Source organism: Bombina bombina, chromosome 3, assembly GCF_027579735.1.
Source record: "Bombina bombina isolate aBomBom1 chromosome 3, aBomBom1.pri, whole genome shotgun sequence".
NCBI lineage: Eukaryota > Metazoa > Chordata > Amphibia > Anura > Bombinatoridae > Bombina > Bombina bombina.
In genome coordinates, this window is record NC_069501.1 from 641,117,332 (window position 1) to 641,134,833 (window position 17,502).

A 17,502-nucleotide genomic window follows, 5' to 3' on the forward strand; every position below is an offset into this window, starting at 1 on the left:
ACCACAGATAATTGGCAACAATATATTCAGGCTAAAAAAAATAGAGACACCTATCTCATGCAAAATGAAATCAGAGAAAATACAAAATCCTGCACACAGTTTTATAGGTATGGTAATAAGGTGGGTAGCTTCTTAGCAAGAACTGACAAAAATCATAAAACTAAAAGCTTTATAAAAAAAATTAAAAACAAAGACAATACTTGGACCCAAACAGAGGACATACAGAAGGCCTTCCTTGATTATTTCACGGAGCTCTATTCAGCACAGCATATTAATTGTACTACCAAGGAGTCATTTTGGGAATCCTTGACAGTCCCAAAACTAGAAGATAATTGTCTAACAAAAATTAACGAACCCATTACAGAAAATGAAATAAGACAAATAATCAAAACGATGGCAAATAACAAAGCGGCAGGGCCGGACGGACTTCCATCTGAATTCTATAAGATTCTTATAGAGGAAATAACCCCTACATTAAATGCTCTGCTGAATGGGCTCTGGAATGGACAGTTGGAACCATCAGCTGATTTTAACGAATCCATAGTAATAGTCATACCTAAACCGGGAAAAGATCCACAATTAATTGATTCTTACAGGCCCATCTCATTACTCAACATTGATTATAAAATATTGACTAGCATTTTAGCTAAAAGGATTCAGGCTTCACTAGATACAATAATACACCCGGATCAAACAGGCTTCATGAAAGGAAGGTCTTCAAATGTCAACTTAAGGAAAGTATTCTTAACAATTTCAGACCAGTGGTATAACGACAAATATAATAAAAAATCCAACACAGAAGACAGTTCAATAATATCACTCGATGCTAGTAAAGCTTTTGACTCCGTCACATGGGATCACCTGGTTACTTCTCTTATAAAATTTGGCTATACAGGCAATAGTCTTAATTTAATTAAGAAACTTTACACTGAGTCTAGGGCAGCGATAATTATCAACGGCAACAAAACACCCTACTTCCCCCTCTTAAGAGGGACAAGACAGGGATGCCCTTTGTCGCCCTTAATTTTTAATATTGCATTGGAACCGTTATTGATTGCTTTGAGAAATAATATACAGGGGATTGAGTTAGGCGGCAAGAGAATACAATTAGCGGTCTATGCAGACGATCTATTGATATTTTCTAGAAATTCAAAGAAAAACTTTAATAAAATGTGCCAGATTATAAAAAATTATGGCTCCTTCTCAGGATACCATATCAACCAGTCTAAATCTGAAGTACTATGGCTTCAAAAAAATCAAGAATCAGAAACTAAAATATTCAAAGAAGTAACTAAATATATGACTTACTTAGGTGTTAAAATATCTAAAGATCCCTCAGAATGGTACCCTTTGAATATTGGTAATGGCATTAGACAATTCTGTGAAACCCTCAAAAGGTGGACCTCACTTCCACTTTCCCTCTCTGGTAAAGTGAATTTACTTAAAATGATCGCACTCCCAAGGCTACTGTATCTTTTTCAGAATATTCCTTTCTTAATCAAGAAACAGGAGATTAAGATATCTAATCAAGCAATTAAGGAATATTTATGGGTGAATAATAGGCCTAGACTCAGCTATCAAAAATTAATACTTAAAAAAGAATACCTGGGCCTAGGCCTCCCTAACTTATTAATATATAACCTGGTGGCAGTGACAAAGATTGCTCTTGATTGGCTCCTAGAGAGTAACCATTTCACTTTGCCAGAGACAGAGAGCGGATTGACAAAACCTTTCTATTTAAAAAATATCCTCCATCTCGAGGTTAAAAACCTCCCACCATATGTCAAAAAAATAGATTTGCTCAGGGATACAGTTGTAGCTTGGCATAGATCATGTAAGTACTTAGGTATACATCCCTATGCAACAAGGTATTTATCTATTAAAGGAAATTTAGAATTTAAACAGGGTCTTTCATCTAAAATATTTACAGTTTGGCAAGAAAAGGGATTATCCAATATTATCCAATTAACAAAAAACAACCAGGGTGTAATTCAAGTCGAAGATTTTGAAACAATTAAAAATAAATATTCTCTTTCTGAGAAACATTTTTTCTCATTCTTACAAATTAGGCATTACTGCCTTAAATTAATTCAAATACAAGGGAATAATTGGGATCTTGCACCATTAGTTCCGGTAATCAATCTGATTAAAAGTGGTAAATATTCAATATCTCCGTTATATAATCTAATAAACAATATAAACTACAAACAATATATTGAAAGCGCAACTGCAAAATGGAGGGAAATGTACTTTCCGAATTTAACTACGCAATTAATATTAAAAAGTGTGGAGAGAGTGGAGGAAGCATCATTAGCTATTCCTATGCGTGAACAGCATGTAAAATTAATGTGGATGGTATATATAACACCCGAGAAGATTGCTAAATGGGGCGGCATAGGGGAAGGAACGTTCTGCACTAAATGCAGACAATCAAAGACAAACCTAATTCATAGCTTCTGGCTCTGCCCCAAGATACAAAGTTTTTGGGGAAAGATAAATTTCTGGCTGAGCAAGGTCTATCATACTCAAATACTCTTACAACCAGAACAGATTTTTTTCTTCCACTATAAAAAAGAACAGCTACGAAATCGGAAATTCATAACGATGATAATTTTGCTAGCTAGAAACCTTATATTAAAAGGCTGGAAACAGGCTAAACCACCCTCGCTGGGGAACTTGGGGGAAATTACTTATCACCAATTTCTTATAGAACTACAAGACACTCTATACCACATTGATACTAACATAACACGCTTTTTTAGCAAATGGGAGAATTGGATTAAAACCAGGGAGATTGAAGAACAAAAGAAAATAGTCGGAAACTTCAAAAATACAATCTATATGGAAAACTGTAGATTGAGAGGGGAATGGCTTTTTGAAGACCCCAATCAGGCTTAGAATATAGGGGGAGGAGGAGGAGTGCAGAGAGAGAAATTTTCTTTTCTTTTTTTTTTTTTTTTTTGTTTTTTGTTTTTTGTGATTTAAGATGTTACAACTTTAAACTAAATATCTTTTACATAGAATCCAGGGGGGAAAGGCACCAATATAGATAGAGTGATTCTTTGTGTGGTTACTGTGGGTGAAAAGGGAAAAGGAAAGAGGTTCGTTAGTTTTTCCTTTTGTTTTCTTTCTTTATGATAATAGAAAGGGGAAAAAGGAATACCTTTCTATAGTTTTATGATTGTTATGTTTCATGGACAGGTATCCTCCCTATACGACTTAATTTTTTCTGTCTGAGAGTAAGATTGGATAAATGTATACTGCATTATATATTATCTGAAACAGAAAGTATAGAGTATGAAAATGTTCTATTATGATTTTGTTAAATTTGGAAAGATTGATTGTTCAGATTTATAATTGATGTATAAAACTAATAAACCTTTAAAAAAAAAAAAAAAAACATATACCCAAGCATGAACCTATTTGGAGAAACGGGGGAGGGTCCTAATCCAGAAGATGAATATTAAAGGTATAAGAACACATAAAAAATAAGTTCCAAGTAGTGGTTTCATAAAGTATGATTGAGAAGAATCAATTTATTAGTGTAAATAGTATACTCCTTTCTCTGACACTTTCAGAAAAACATATTAGTACTTGTGAGTCGTGACTCAGAACCAAAGCTGCTCAAGGACGTGATCGAAAACTCCTGTTTATGTCTGAATAAGCAGGTTCTATAAGACCTTTCTATTAAATGTTGTTTGCACTGATAGAAACACTCTATCTATCTACTTTAAAAAGAACTAACTTTTTTTAATTCGCCAATAACTAAAAGAAAATCTAACTGGCTAAACAATCTCTGGAAGGTTTAAGGCTCATTATGTGACCATATAGATGCTCCCTGAAAAGAAGGTAAGTATACAGTCACTCTAATCCCTCCAAATGTGTATATTAAACCTAAAGGGGGGCAGTGCCTAGTGCTTTATAAGTATAAATAATTAAGAAAAGAGAAAGAAAGAAGCACTATTTTAGCACACTTAGAAACCATATGTGGGGGGAATGTATTATGTACCATAACAGGGGTGGTTAGGGGTCAACCAATTCATTTATTAAAACTTAACTTTTACTAATATAAAATTTAAAAAGGTGAAAAACACACACATTTAAAACAAGTTAAAAAACATATAAGTATGTCTGTTCTCAGTGTATATTAGAACAAATATATTAACTAATAAATAACTGGATTGTCACAATTGTCTGAGCATGTTTAGGTAAGGTAAATCTGTTGGGGGGTAGTTATCAAGCCGTCTACTTTTCTGCCTTCGCCGGCCCAATACGCCCGCCTAAGCTCACCTACCTTTCGCCGCAGCGGACCTTGAATACGTTCGCCTAAGTTATCAAATAAAGCTGTCAAAAAGCCGCGGGGCGATGAGCAGCGGACTGTGAGAGTTATCACTCATCCGATCTCGCTGCTCTTCGGATGGAATCAGCCAATCAGATTCAAGTTAAATCCGATTGGCTGATCCAATCAGCCAATCAGATTGAGCTCGCATTCTATTGGCTGTTCCGATCAGCCAATAGAATGTGAGCTCAATCTGATTGGCTGATTGGATCAGCCAATCGGATTGAACTTGAATCTGATTGGCTGATTCCATCAGCCAATCAGATTTTTCCTACCTTAATTCCGATTGGCTGATAGAATCCTATCAGCCAATCGGAATTGAGGGGATGCCATCTTGGATGACGTCCCTTAAAGGAGCCTTCATTCGTCGTAGTCCGTCGGTGAAGAAGGATGTTCCGCGTCGGCGGGAGGAAGATTCAAGACCCGGCTTGGAAGATGACATCGCCCGGATAGAAGACCTCTTCAGCGCCTCTTGGAAGATGACATCGCCCGGATCGAAGACTTCTTCAGCGCCGCCTGGATGATGACTTCATCGGATGGAAGATTTCTTCAGCGCCGCTTGGAGAATTAACTTCTTCCGCTCCGGATGTCCACTTCGGTTCCATCGCTGCTCGGCTGAGTGAAGACGACTCAAGGTAGGATGATCTTCAGGGGATTAGTGTTAGGTTTTTGTAAGGGGGGTTTTGGTTAGATTAGGGGTATGTGGGTGGTGGGTTTTAATGTTGGGGGGGTTGTATTTTTCTTTTACAGGCAAAAGAGCAGTTTTCTTTGGGGCAAGCCCCACAAATGGCCCTTTTAAGGGCTGGTAAGGTAAAAGAGCTTTGAACTTTATTTAATTTAGAATAGGGTAGGGCATTTTTTTATTTTGGGGGGGTTTGTTATTTTATTAGGGGGCTTAGATTAGGTGTAAGTAGCTTAAAATTGTTGTAATATTTTTAAAATGTTTGTAACTTATTTTTTTATTTTTTGTAACTTAGCTTTTTTTATTTTTTGTAACTTAGCTTTTTTTATTTTTTGTACTTTAGTTAGTCTATGTAATTGTATTTAATTGTAGTTATTTGTAGGTAGTTTATTTAATTTATTTAATGATAGTGTAGTATTAGGTTTAATTGTAACTTAAGTTAGGATTTATTTTACAGGTAATTTTGTATTTCTTTTAGCTAGGTAGTTATTAAATAGTTAATAACTATTTAATAACTATTCTAACTAGCTAAAATAAATACAAAATTACCTGTAAAATAAATATAAATCCTAAGATAACTACAATGTAATTATTAATTATATTGTAGCTATCTTAGGGTTTATTTTACAGGTAAGTATTTAGTTTTAAATAGGAATAATTTATTAAAGTATAGTGTAGTGTTAGGTGTAATTGTAACTTAGGTTAGTTTTTATTTTACAGGTACATTTCTCTTTATTTTAGCTAGGTAGCTATTAAATAGTTAATAACTATTTAATAGCTATTGAACCTGGTTAAAATAAATTGAAAGTTGCCTGTAAAATAAAAATAAATCCTAAGAGAGCTACAATATAATTATTATTTATATTGTAGCTATATTAGGGTTTATTTTACAGGTAAGTATTTAGTTTTAAATAGGATTAACTTAGTTAATAATAGAAATATTATTTAGATTTATTTAATTAATATTTAAGTTAGGGGGGGTGTTAGGGTTAGTGTTAGACTTAGGTTTAGGGGTTAATAATTTTATTACAGTGGCGGCGGCGTAGTGGGGGGCAGGATAGGGGTTAATAAATTTATTATAGGTGGCGACGGTGTAGGGGGGGGCAGATTAGGGGTTAATAAGTTTAATATAGGTTGCGGCGGGTTCAGGGAGCGGCGGTTTAGGGGTTAATATGTATAGAGTAGCTTGCGGTGGGCTCCGGGAGCGGCGGTTTAGGGGGTAATAACTTTATTTAGTTGCGGCGGTGTAGGGGGGACAGATTAGGGGTGTTTAGACTCGGGGTACATGTTAGGGTGTTAGGTGCAGACAGCTCCCATAGAAATCAATGGGATGTCTGTCAGCAGCGAACTTGTACTTTCGCTATGGTCAGACTCCCATTGATTCCTATGGGATCCGCCGCCTCCAGGGGTGGCGGTTTGAAAACCAGGTACGCTGGGCCGTAAAAGTGCAGAGCGTACCTGCTAGTCATTTGATAACTAGCAAAAGTAGTGAGATTGTGCCGCACTTGTGTGCGGAACATCTGGAGTGACGTAAGAATCGATCTGTGTCGGACTGAGTCCGGCGGATCGAAGTTTACGTCACAAAATTCTACTTTTGCCGGTCTCGAGCCTTTGATAACTAAGGCGAATCAGCCTCGCCACAAATACGCTGCGGAATTTGAGGTTGACGGCTTGATAACTACCCCCCGTTGTGTGTAGCACTTAGACCCGAAGGCCCCTAACTCATTAGTCAGGATGACTAGCTCAAAATAAGTTGCACTGTACTATCTTAAAGCTATTATGAGTCTTTACCGTTACCGTTCCTCCCTATATCTGTGCAACTGCACATACGTATTAAACTAATATGTAAAGGCCTTTGAAAAAGCAGTGGTGAAACGCTTGTCAGGCATTCGCACTGCTCCCTGCTGTGTTGACATTTGCTTTAATTGCATTTTACCGCTGTAAATGTATGCTGTACCGTGAAGGCTCACCAGAAACAAGGGGCATCAAGCTCCATACGGAGGTTGATAAATATGCCTCATAGGGGGGTAGTTATCAAGCCATCAACCTCAAATACGCTGGAATTCCACAGCGTATTTGTGGCGAGGCTGATTCGCCTTAGTTATCAAAGGCTACAGACCGGCAAAAGTAGAATTTTGTGACGTAAGGTTTGATCCGCCGGACTCAGTCCGACACAGATCGATTCTTACATCACTCCAGATGTTCCGCACACAAGTGTGGCATTATCTGACTACTTTTGCTAGTTATCAAATGACTAGCAGGTACGCTCGGCACTTTTCCGGCCCAGCGTACCTGGTTTTCAATCCGCCGACCTGGAGGCGGCGGATCCCATAGGAATCAATGGGAGTCTGACCATAGCGAAAAGTACAAGTTCTCTGCTGCCAGACATCCCATTAATTCCTATCGGAGCTGTCTACACCTAACACCCTAACATGAACCCCGAGTCTAAACACCCCTAAGCTGTCCCCCCCTACACCGCCGCAACTAAATAAAGTTATTACCCCCTAAACCGCCGCTCCCGGAGCCCACCGCAAGCTACTCTATACATATTAACCCCTAAACCACCACTCCCTGACCCCGCCGCAACTATAATAAATGTATTAACCCCTAAAACGCTGCTCCCGGACCCCGCCACAACCTATATTAAACTTATTAACCCCTATCCTGCCCCCCCTACACCGTCGCCACCTATAATACATTTATTAACCCCTATCCTGCCCCCCCCCTACACCGCCGCCACTGTAATAAAATTATTAACCCCTAAACCTAAGTCTAACACTAACCCTAACACCCCCCCTAACTTAAATATTAATTAAATAAATCTAAATAATATTTCTATTATTAACTAAATTAATCCTATTTAAAACTAAATACTTACCTTTAAAATAAACCCTAATATAGCTACAATATAAATAATAATTATATTGTAGCTATCTTAGGATTTATTTTTATTTTACAGGTAACTTTCAATTTATTTTAACTAGGTACAATAGCTATTAAATAGTTATTAACTATTTAATAGCTACCTAGCTAAAATAAAGAGAAATTTACCTGTAAAATAAAAACTAACCTAAGTTACAATTACACCTAACACTACACTATACTTTAATAAATTATTCCTATTTAAAACTAAATACTTACCTGTAAAATAAACCCTAAGATAGCTACAATGTAATTAATAATTACATTGTAGCTATTTTAGGATTTATATTTATTTTACAGGTAACTTGGTATTTATTTTAGCTAGTTAGAATAGTTATTAAATAGTTATTAACTATGTAATAACTACCTAGCTAAAAGAAATACAAAATTACCTGTAAAATAAATCCTAACCTAAGTTACAATTAAACCTAACACTACACTATCATTAAATTAGTTAAATAAATTAGCTACAAATAACTACAATTAAATACAATTACATAAACTAACTAAAGTACAAAAAATAAAAAAAGCTAAGTTACAAAAAATAAAAAACATACGTTACAAACATTTAAAAAATATTACAACAATTTTAAGCTAATTACACCTAATCTAAGCCCCCTAATAAAATAACAAAGCCCCCCAAAATAAAAAAAATTCCCTACCCTATTCTACATTAAAAAAGTTCAAAGCTCTTTTACCTTACCAGCCCTTAAAAGGGCCTTTTGTGGGGCATGCCCCAAAGAAAACTGCTCTTTTGCCTGTAAAAGAAAAATACAACCCCCCCAACATTAAAACCCACCACCCACATACCCCTACTCTAACCCAAACCCCCCTTAAATAAACCTAACACTACCCCCCTGAAGATCATCCTACCTTGAGTCGAGCCACCGATGGAACTGAAGAGGAGATCAGGAGCGGCAGAAGTGATCCTCCAAGGGGCGCTGAATAAGTCTTCCATCCAATGAAGTGATCCTCCAGGCGGCGCTGAAGAAGTCTTCCATCCGGGAGATGTCATCTTCCAAGTGGCGCTGAAGAAGTCTTCCATCCGGGCGATGTCATCTTCCAAGCGGGGTCTTCAATCTTCTTTCTTCTGGATCCATCTTCATCCCGCCGACGCGGAACATCCTTCTTTCCCGACGGACTACCGACGAATGAAGGCTCCTTTAAGGGACGTCATCCAAGATGGCGTCCCTTCAATTCCGATTGGCTGATAGGATTCTATCAGCCAATCGAAATTAAGGTAGGAAAAATCTGATTGGCTGATTGAATCAGCCAATCAGATTGAAGTTCAATCCGATTGGCTGATCCAATCAGCCAATCAGATTGAGCTTGCATTCTATTGGCTGTTCCGATCAGCCAATAGAATGCAAGCTCAATCTGATTGGCTGATTAAATCAGCCAATCCGATTTTTCCTACCTTAATTCCGATTGGCTGATAGAATCCTATCAGCCAATCGGAATTGAAGGGACGCCATCTTGGATGACGTCCCTTAAAGGAGCCTTCATTAGTTGGTAGTCCGTCGGGAAAGAAGGATGTTCCACGTCGGCGGGATGAAGATGGATCCAGAAGAAAGAAGATTGAAGACCCCGCTTGGAAGATGACATCGCCCGGATGGAAGACTTCTTCAGCGCCGCTTGGAAGATGACATCGCCCGGATGGAAGACTTCTTCAGCGCCGCCTGGAGGATCACTTCATCGGATGGAAGACTTCTTCAGCGCCCCTTGGAGGATCACTTCTGCCGCTCCGGATCTCCTCTTCGGTTCCATCGGTGGCTCGGCTGAGTGAAGACGACTCAAGGTAGGATGATCTTCAGGGGGGTAGTGTTAGGTTTTTTTAAGGGGGGGTTTGGGTTAGATTAGGGGTATGTGGGTGGTGGGTTTTAATGTTGGGGGGGTTGTATTTTTCTTTTACAGGCAAAAGAGCAGTTTTCTTTGGGGCATGCCCCGCAAAAGGCCCTTTTAAGAGCTGGAAAGGTAAAAGAGCTTTGAACTTTCTTAATGCAGAATAGGGTAGGGAATTTTTTTATTTTGGGGGGCTTTGTTATTTTATTAGGGGGCTTAGATTAGGTGTAATTAGCTTAAAATTGTTGTAATATTTTTTAAATGCTTGTAACTTATTTTTTTATTTTTTGCAACTTAGCTTTTTTATTTTTTGTACTTTAGTTAGTTTATGTAATTATATTTAATTGTAGTTATTTGTAGCTAATTTATTTAACTAATTTAATGATAGTGTAGTGTTAGGTTTAATTGTAACTTAGGTTAGGATTTATTTTACAGGTAATTTTGTATTTGTTTTAGCTTGGTAGTTATTAAATAGTTAATAACTATTTAATAACTATTCTAACTAGCTAAAATAAATACAAAGTTACCTGTAAAATAAATATAAATCCTAAAATAGCTACAATGTAATTATTAATTACATTGTAGCTATATTAGGGTTTATTTTACAGGTAAGTAGTTTTAAATAGGAATAATTTATTAAAGTATAGTGTAGTGTTAGGTGTAATTGTAACTTAGGTTGGTTTTTAGTTTACAGGTAAATTTCTCTTTATTTTAGCTAGGTAGCTATTAAATAGTTAATAACTATTTAATAGCTATTGTACCTAGTTAAAATAAATTGAAAGTTACCTGTAAAATAAAAATAAATCCTAAGATAGCTAAAATATAATTATTATTTATATTGTAGCTATATTAGGGTTTATTTTAAAGGTAAGTATTTAGTTTTAAATAGGATTAATTTAGTTAATAATAGAAATATTATTTAGATTTATTTAATTAATATTTAAGTTAGGGAGGTGTTAGGGTTAGTGTTAGACTTAGGTTTAGGGGTTAATAAATTTATTACAGTGGCGGCGGTGTAGGGGGGCAGGAGAGGGGTTAATAAATGTATTATAGGTGGCGACGGTGTAGGGGGGGCAGATTAGGGGTTAATAAGTTTAATATAGGTTGCGGCGGGGTCCGGGAGCGGCGGTTTAGGGGTTAAACTATTTATTTAGTTGCAGCGAGGTGCGGGATCAGCAGGATAGGGGTTAATAACTTTATTATAGAGGGCGATGGTATGGGGGGGGGCAGGATAGGGGTTACTAGGTATAATGTAGGTTGCCGCGGTGTCCGGGAGCAGCGGTTTAGTGGTTAAAACATTTATAAGAGTTGCGGAGGGGTCTAGGAGCGGCGGTTTAGGGGTTACTAACTTTATTTAGTTGCGGGAGGCTCCAGGGGCGCCGGTATAGGGGGTAGAACAGTGTAGTTTAGTGTGGGTGCTTAGTGACAGGCTAGCAAAAAAGCTGTAAAAAAGCCGAAGAGCAGCGAGATCAGATGAGTGATAACTCTCACAGTCCGCTGCTCATCGCCCCGTACTGGGTGCCCGGCTTTTTGACAGATTTTTTGATAACTTAGGCGAAATTTTGCAGGTCCGCGGCGGCAATGGTAGGCGAGATTAGGCGGGCGTATTGAACTGGCGAAGGCAGTAAAAGTAGACGCGTTGATAACTACCCCCCCATGTAACATGACTTTCTAATTTGAACATTAAATGGACATTGTAAACTAGATTTTCTTTGCAAAAATGTTTTGTAGATGATCCATTTATACAGCCCAACTGGGAGTGTTTTTGTAACAATGTATAGTTTTGTTTATTTTTAAGAACATTTTGCTGATTTTCAAACTCCTAACCAAGCCCCACAGTCTCAGATGTACATGCATCTTCTTTATAGTAGTGTCTATTACATGCAGTTATATGAAAATTGGTGTATACTGTCCCTTTAAGAAGTTTAACAAAAGCATATATATTATTATGTCACATTATTTATCATCTTCCATGGCAAAGAAAAACACCTGGGATAAGTATAAGGCTATCTACAAACTAACTAGGGATTGGGAGGTCAAAATTGAAGCGTAAATGTTTGCATTTAAATTTTAAACAGAAGCATTTTTGTAACATACTTCCATTAGCAAAAATACTTCTAGTAAAAGGTATTATTGTTTTTTAGTAGTATACGCACATATACTGTGAGGGCCGTGCACCAGTATTCAAACTCAGAGATCTGGGTCTGTGAAGACTACATTTGTGTTGCTGACAATCTGAGAAGATGTGCTGTTTATGAATAATGGTTCACAGGCTCTCGAAGCATATGTGTATATACTGCAAAAAAAAAAAAAAAAAAATAGCTATAAATTTGACTAGAATAAATTATTTTGCAAAAATGTTTCTAATAAAAAATAAAATGTACCCCACACATTTCAATTTTGACCTTTCTTTCTCTTTTCAAATTTGGGTAAACTTCTTGGGTTTATGATTCTTACCTGCTTTATTTGTCAAGGTGGCACATGTAATATGAAATTCTGGTTGATTATTCTGTGTACTAACCATAAAATCAATTATATTTTCTAGCACCTTTTAATAATTTTTAAATCACATATATAGTATATTACAGAATGTTAATCCATTGTATGTAAATCAACTTAGACTAAGGAGCCTGAAGTTAAACAACTGAAAGTAATGGGCATAAAATTATGCTTATTCAGCAAACTATACTACAAGATATAAATACTACGTAGTCCCATATACTAATAGGAACTAAAAATAAATAAATTAAACAATAATAATATATATATTGTCTGTTTTGGAACAGGAAGACAGTCTGGTGTTCTCTCCACCAGGAAAAATGGCCTTTACTAAACCCCTATTTGACTGATGGACTCTACCTTATTTTTTTAAATCATTTCGGTTTTTATAGTATTGTTTTTTTTGTAATGCTCTTGTGACTGTTATTTTGTAAAGGTAAAATAATCCTGGCCTATTACAGGAGCTTTTGTTCAGCACCAAACCTAGATACCTATATTGTATTCTCAGAGCATATCAAACACTGTTCATCAGGCCCACAAATAAATCAGAATATAACCTTGTGATTAAATCCGATTATAGCACTTGCATTTGGGAAGACTGATTGAAAATGTTGGCCTGTCTGCAGCCTTGGGGACTAGATTTAGGCAGTGGATGGAAAATTATTTGGAGAAAAACTGTCAGTGCCAAAGGAATATGAAAGTAAGGATACGTGAAAGTGATGCAGCATATCTGTAAAAAGCTGACTAGAAAATATCACATGAACATAACCATTTTATATTGTAAAGGGACTTTAAGCAACCAATCAGGATGCTAGTAGCAGGACTTCAAAGGGAATATGGATCTGGCATGTGCATACACAGTCACTTTATTTTCCTCCTCAGCTTAACAAAGTTTACTATGAATTCTTTCTACATTTAGCATATTAGTAATGTCCCTTTAAGCTGCATTTACTTCTGAAAACTAGACTTGTGTAGCACTAAATAATATGTTTTGGACCAATCATCTGGAATAAAATACTCATATCCATTAGCTGCACTAATTGGTATTAGGTTAATTTAACCCCTTGAGTTCTAACAACGGCTCTGAGCCGTCGCAGAGTTTCCCACTCTGGTGCTAACGACGGTTCAGAGCCGTCGCTAGCACTCTCTCACCTTGAGGGAGATCTGGGGGCTCCCACCCGCTCCTACCACAGCAATCGTGCCTGTAGAGTGACAGGCATCGCCGGGGCTTCCCGTTTTGCGTGGTGATGTCACGCACAATAACGTGATGACGTCACCGCACAACTTAAGTATAAGAGCAGGGGGCATGCTGCTTAGTAGCCTGTATCTCAGGCATCTAAGCAGCTACAGACTCCCAAGACCCACCATTGGAAATGTAATCTCCTCACCTTTCCAACAGTTTAAGTCTTGGGGGGTCTGAAAAAAAATAAAAAAAAGTTAAAAAAAAATTGTTCAAAAAATAAAAAAAAATATTAAAAAATCTAAGCACCCAGGTGGGAAAATGCTTAGCACTCAAAGGGTTAAAATGAACCAAATAATGAATATTTTTTAAAATTTACATTCAATTTCATTAAAAGGAATATAAATGTTCTCTACTCCTGTCAAATAGAAGAGCTGCTCTAATCCTATTCTCCAGGGCTGTGCTTATGCTCATATTTGTGAGGCTCCCCAGCACACTACAGGTACATTACCACAGCAGATCCCTTCTTCTTAAGCGTGGGGGCAGAGGGTGCGCTAATCTGACCCTTCTTCACAGAGTCCAGGACCTAACTCTCCTATTAGCGCGGCCGTGAACTCTGTAAAGAAGGGTCGGATTAGCCCCCCCGTGCTAAAGAAGAACATATGCACATTCCTAGGGTAAACTGTCATTTGCTTTAACAGGGCAAGACATTTCTTAAAATGCTAAAAAAGCACAAGGTTTATAAAAAAGGGATATAGAATTATTGAATAAAAAGAAAAACAAATAATTGCACTGGTGACCTAATTTTATGACATCCATTCAACTCTGAGAGGTATTTATGAAATAATATAAACTAACTCAATGGCAGTTATGGCTTTGTAATATCGCACAGCCTTGTGGGCTCACTATGCTGAGTGACATCAGACCAACATATGTTGCACTATGTTTAGAGCTGACTCGCACTAACAGACATGAAGGCCAGTCAGAAGCTATTACTTTTACATTGTGATATCAGCCAAGTTAGTGGACATATGGCCTGCACACAACTAGTCTCAAAAACTTCAACATAACTGCCAGTTAAAGGGCCACTGTAAGTAAATATTTTCTATGCCTGTTACTAACTAACTACCCCAAATACGCTTTTTATCAATAGCATTTCATTAACATATCTCTACCGTATATCAGAAATCTTGTCTGCAAATTTAATTGTTTTCCAAACCCACTCCGTGGGTATCCTTTGCTCTGTACCAATCCGTTTACAATACCTAGGTTTCAAAATGGCGCTTTAAACACAAAGTTATTGGTTTAAGTATTTTGAACACACAGTGCTGAAAATAGTGGGCAGGATAACGTGACATCATCGGCGAATAAAAGATATAACTTTTAGAACGTTATGAAACTTCGTTTTGGAGAAAATATAGGTCAGTAGGTTTTAATTAATGTTTATTAACTTTAATATGTTAGTTGTTTAGCTTAAAAATTATAACAGAAAGTAATTCTTTAAGTGGTGGTGCTGTGCATTAACAATTCCATTTAGCAGTCAATCGCTTCAAAAGCTGTATGAGTCTGATTTATATTTACGGCAAGGAAAGCAATACTATATACGGTATATAAAATCTTTTTTATAGAGCATATTTTATTAGTCAACTTACTCACTATAATATGAATAAAACCCCATACAAACCTTTGTCTCTTTTAATGCCTTGGTTGCTGGCAAACCAAGATCTTGATGACCCGAACACAGCAGCAACACAAAACTCGCCTCCCACTGATTTACTTGGGGAAATCTGCGGTGCTGCCTTGGCTTTGCTTTAAATAGCAAAACGAAAAGAAAAAGAGAGAAAAGTTAAGATCTTCTTAATCTTCACTGAATCCAAATAGATTAGTGAATCTCAGATAAACATCTTAAGACAATTCCAGTAAACTATCAAACATTATAATAATAAAAATAAATATGAAAAGGACATACTGCAGATGGGTCACCTTGCACTTGCTACACTACGTAAACATGTTCTATTCCTTCCTCTCTTAAATTATGTGTTAGCTTTTCACTACTATGCAGCTGAAACAGAAAATGACCCTCACTATGTTATTCAGTCAGTTCATATGCAGTTCAGTGTCACTGTAATGCCAGAACTGAAAAAGATTTAATAAAGTTTCCAAATACAAAATCTGATACCAGGCAATTGATAGTTTTAGTTAACTACTATAAAGAAGCAGAATTTGCTTGGGCTAAATGATTATGGACCAGACTTCAAGTCCAGCGTTATTTAGCGATTTTTGCTTGAGTGTAAACTTTGCTAGGAGTAATCTTTTTGCACACGTCGGATTGCATGCATATTACAAGTTGAAAGTAAACAGTTTGCGCAAGAGCAAAACCCAACGTGCTCTAACCAAATATTGCAACCTATAGAAGTCAATGGAGAGCCCTATCGCTTGCGCGCTAACCCTATAGTAGTTTATTCATATTTCACATTCCAATGTTCTTCACATAAGGAAAATTTAATTTCTATTGCAAATGCATATTTCTATATGTATCTGTATATACCTATGCCTGTATATACAGATACATATAGAAATATTATATATATATATATATTTATAATAAATATTACATTTTTATGTATGTGAAGAAAATTGAAATGTTAAATTTGTACAGTAAATCACAAAAGGCATATGTATACATACACACACACATATATATAGAGATATATATAAAATCCCTTTTAACACCTTGTCATATACCATATACCTTTTAACCCTTATAACTTTTTTTATTTTTTATTTCTATGAATAATTGTATCAGATAGTGTTTATATGAGAGTAAATATTTTAAAATGTATTTATGTTGTCTTTGGTGCAACTTTTTTTTAACGCACTACCCCTTACGCGAGTGTTTCAGTTGTACTAACCCGATGAGCATAAAAAACAATTGCGCACTCGATATCCATTTAATTTCCACTTGTAATACATTCTATTTCCGTAGCAACATAGCTTGTGAGCAACAGTTAGATTACACTTGTAATTTAGTTCTATTATAGGTATTAAAGTTTTAAACATTTTTAATTCTATGGGTTTGACATACATACCTGTTAATGTGTTTAAAAAATGCAAGAAAAAAACCTATAGTACAGCAATATAATGTACTAATTATGGCACAAACAAAGATGTCTACACATGTTGTCGTTATAGTAATAATATCCTATAAGTATAAGAAGAGTATTAAAAACAAGTCTTAATATATACATTTGAACTTAAATATAACAAAGATATGAAGATAAGCAATTACAAATAAAATGTCAAGATCGTCAGACAAAAGAGTAAAGAGGTACTCCCCTGACTAAACACACGAAAAATAAGGAAAACCATAATTAAAATTCAATAACACACCAAATATTCAGGAGAATGGCAACAGAGGCACAACGTTGATGGACTTATCAGTTGTGATTCTCATTTTTGGTTCACTGCTGTTCCCTAAATTGCCAACAAATGACTAGATTACAATTGGTGTGCTAATGTTAGCACGGAAAACGCTAAGAAATAGCGCAACTGTCCTAACGAGCATATTACAAGTTGGAAATAAAGACCTAGCGTAAAGTGTATGGGTTAAAAAAAATATTCACCAAACACATCATAATAAAAATTTTACACTCATATATATATAATTTCTGATAAAAAAAATTTCAATATAAATATTGATGACATTTTTTTTATAAGGGTAAAATGGGATATGGTGTACAATAAGGTGTTTCACTGGAAGGGGCTACAAGAGAGAGAGAGCAACATAACAGGCTAGCACTCTCTGGTCCTTATTAAAGATGCTTTAATATGATGTTTCAGGGATAAAAAAAACTCCCCTTCCTCAGAAGCATCTTTAATAAGGACCAGACAGTGCTAACCTGTTATGTTGCTATGGACTTATGTTTTGCCTGCACCCTGGCAGTTGATATTTATTAAGTGAGAGTGCACTTCTGTGAAACATATATATATATATATATATATATATATATATATATATACACACACACACACACACAC

The 17,502-nt window shown here is 36.2% G+C and overlaps 1 protein-coding gene across 2 annotated transcripts in view; it reads right to left on the bottom strand.

Moving 5' to 3' along the window:
- BCAS3 (BCAS3 microtubule associated cell migration factor) overlaps positions 1 to 17,502 on the bottom strand; it is a 2,220,355-nt gene that overhangs the window by 949,330 nt on the left and 1,253,523 nt on the right. For both annotated transcript variants that reach the window (XM_053707348.1, XM_053707349.1), the window contains one exon: positions 15,149 to 15,273. In XM_053707348.1, the coding sequence (XP_053563323.1) occupies positions 15,149 to 15,273 (125 nt within the window). The remainder of the gene's footprint in view (positions 1 to 15,148; positions 15,274 to 17,502) is intronic.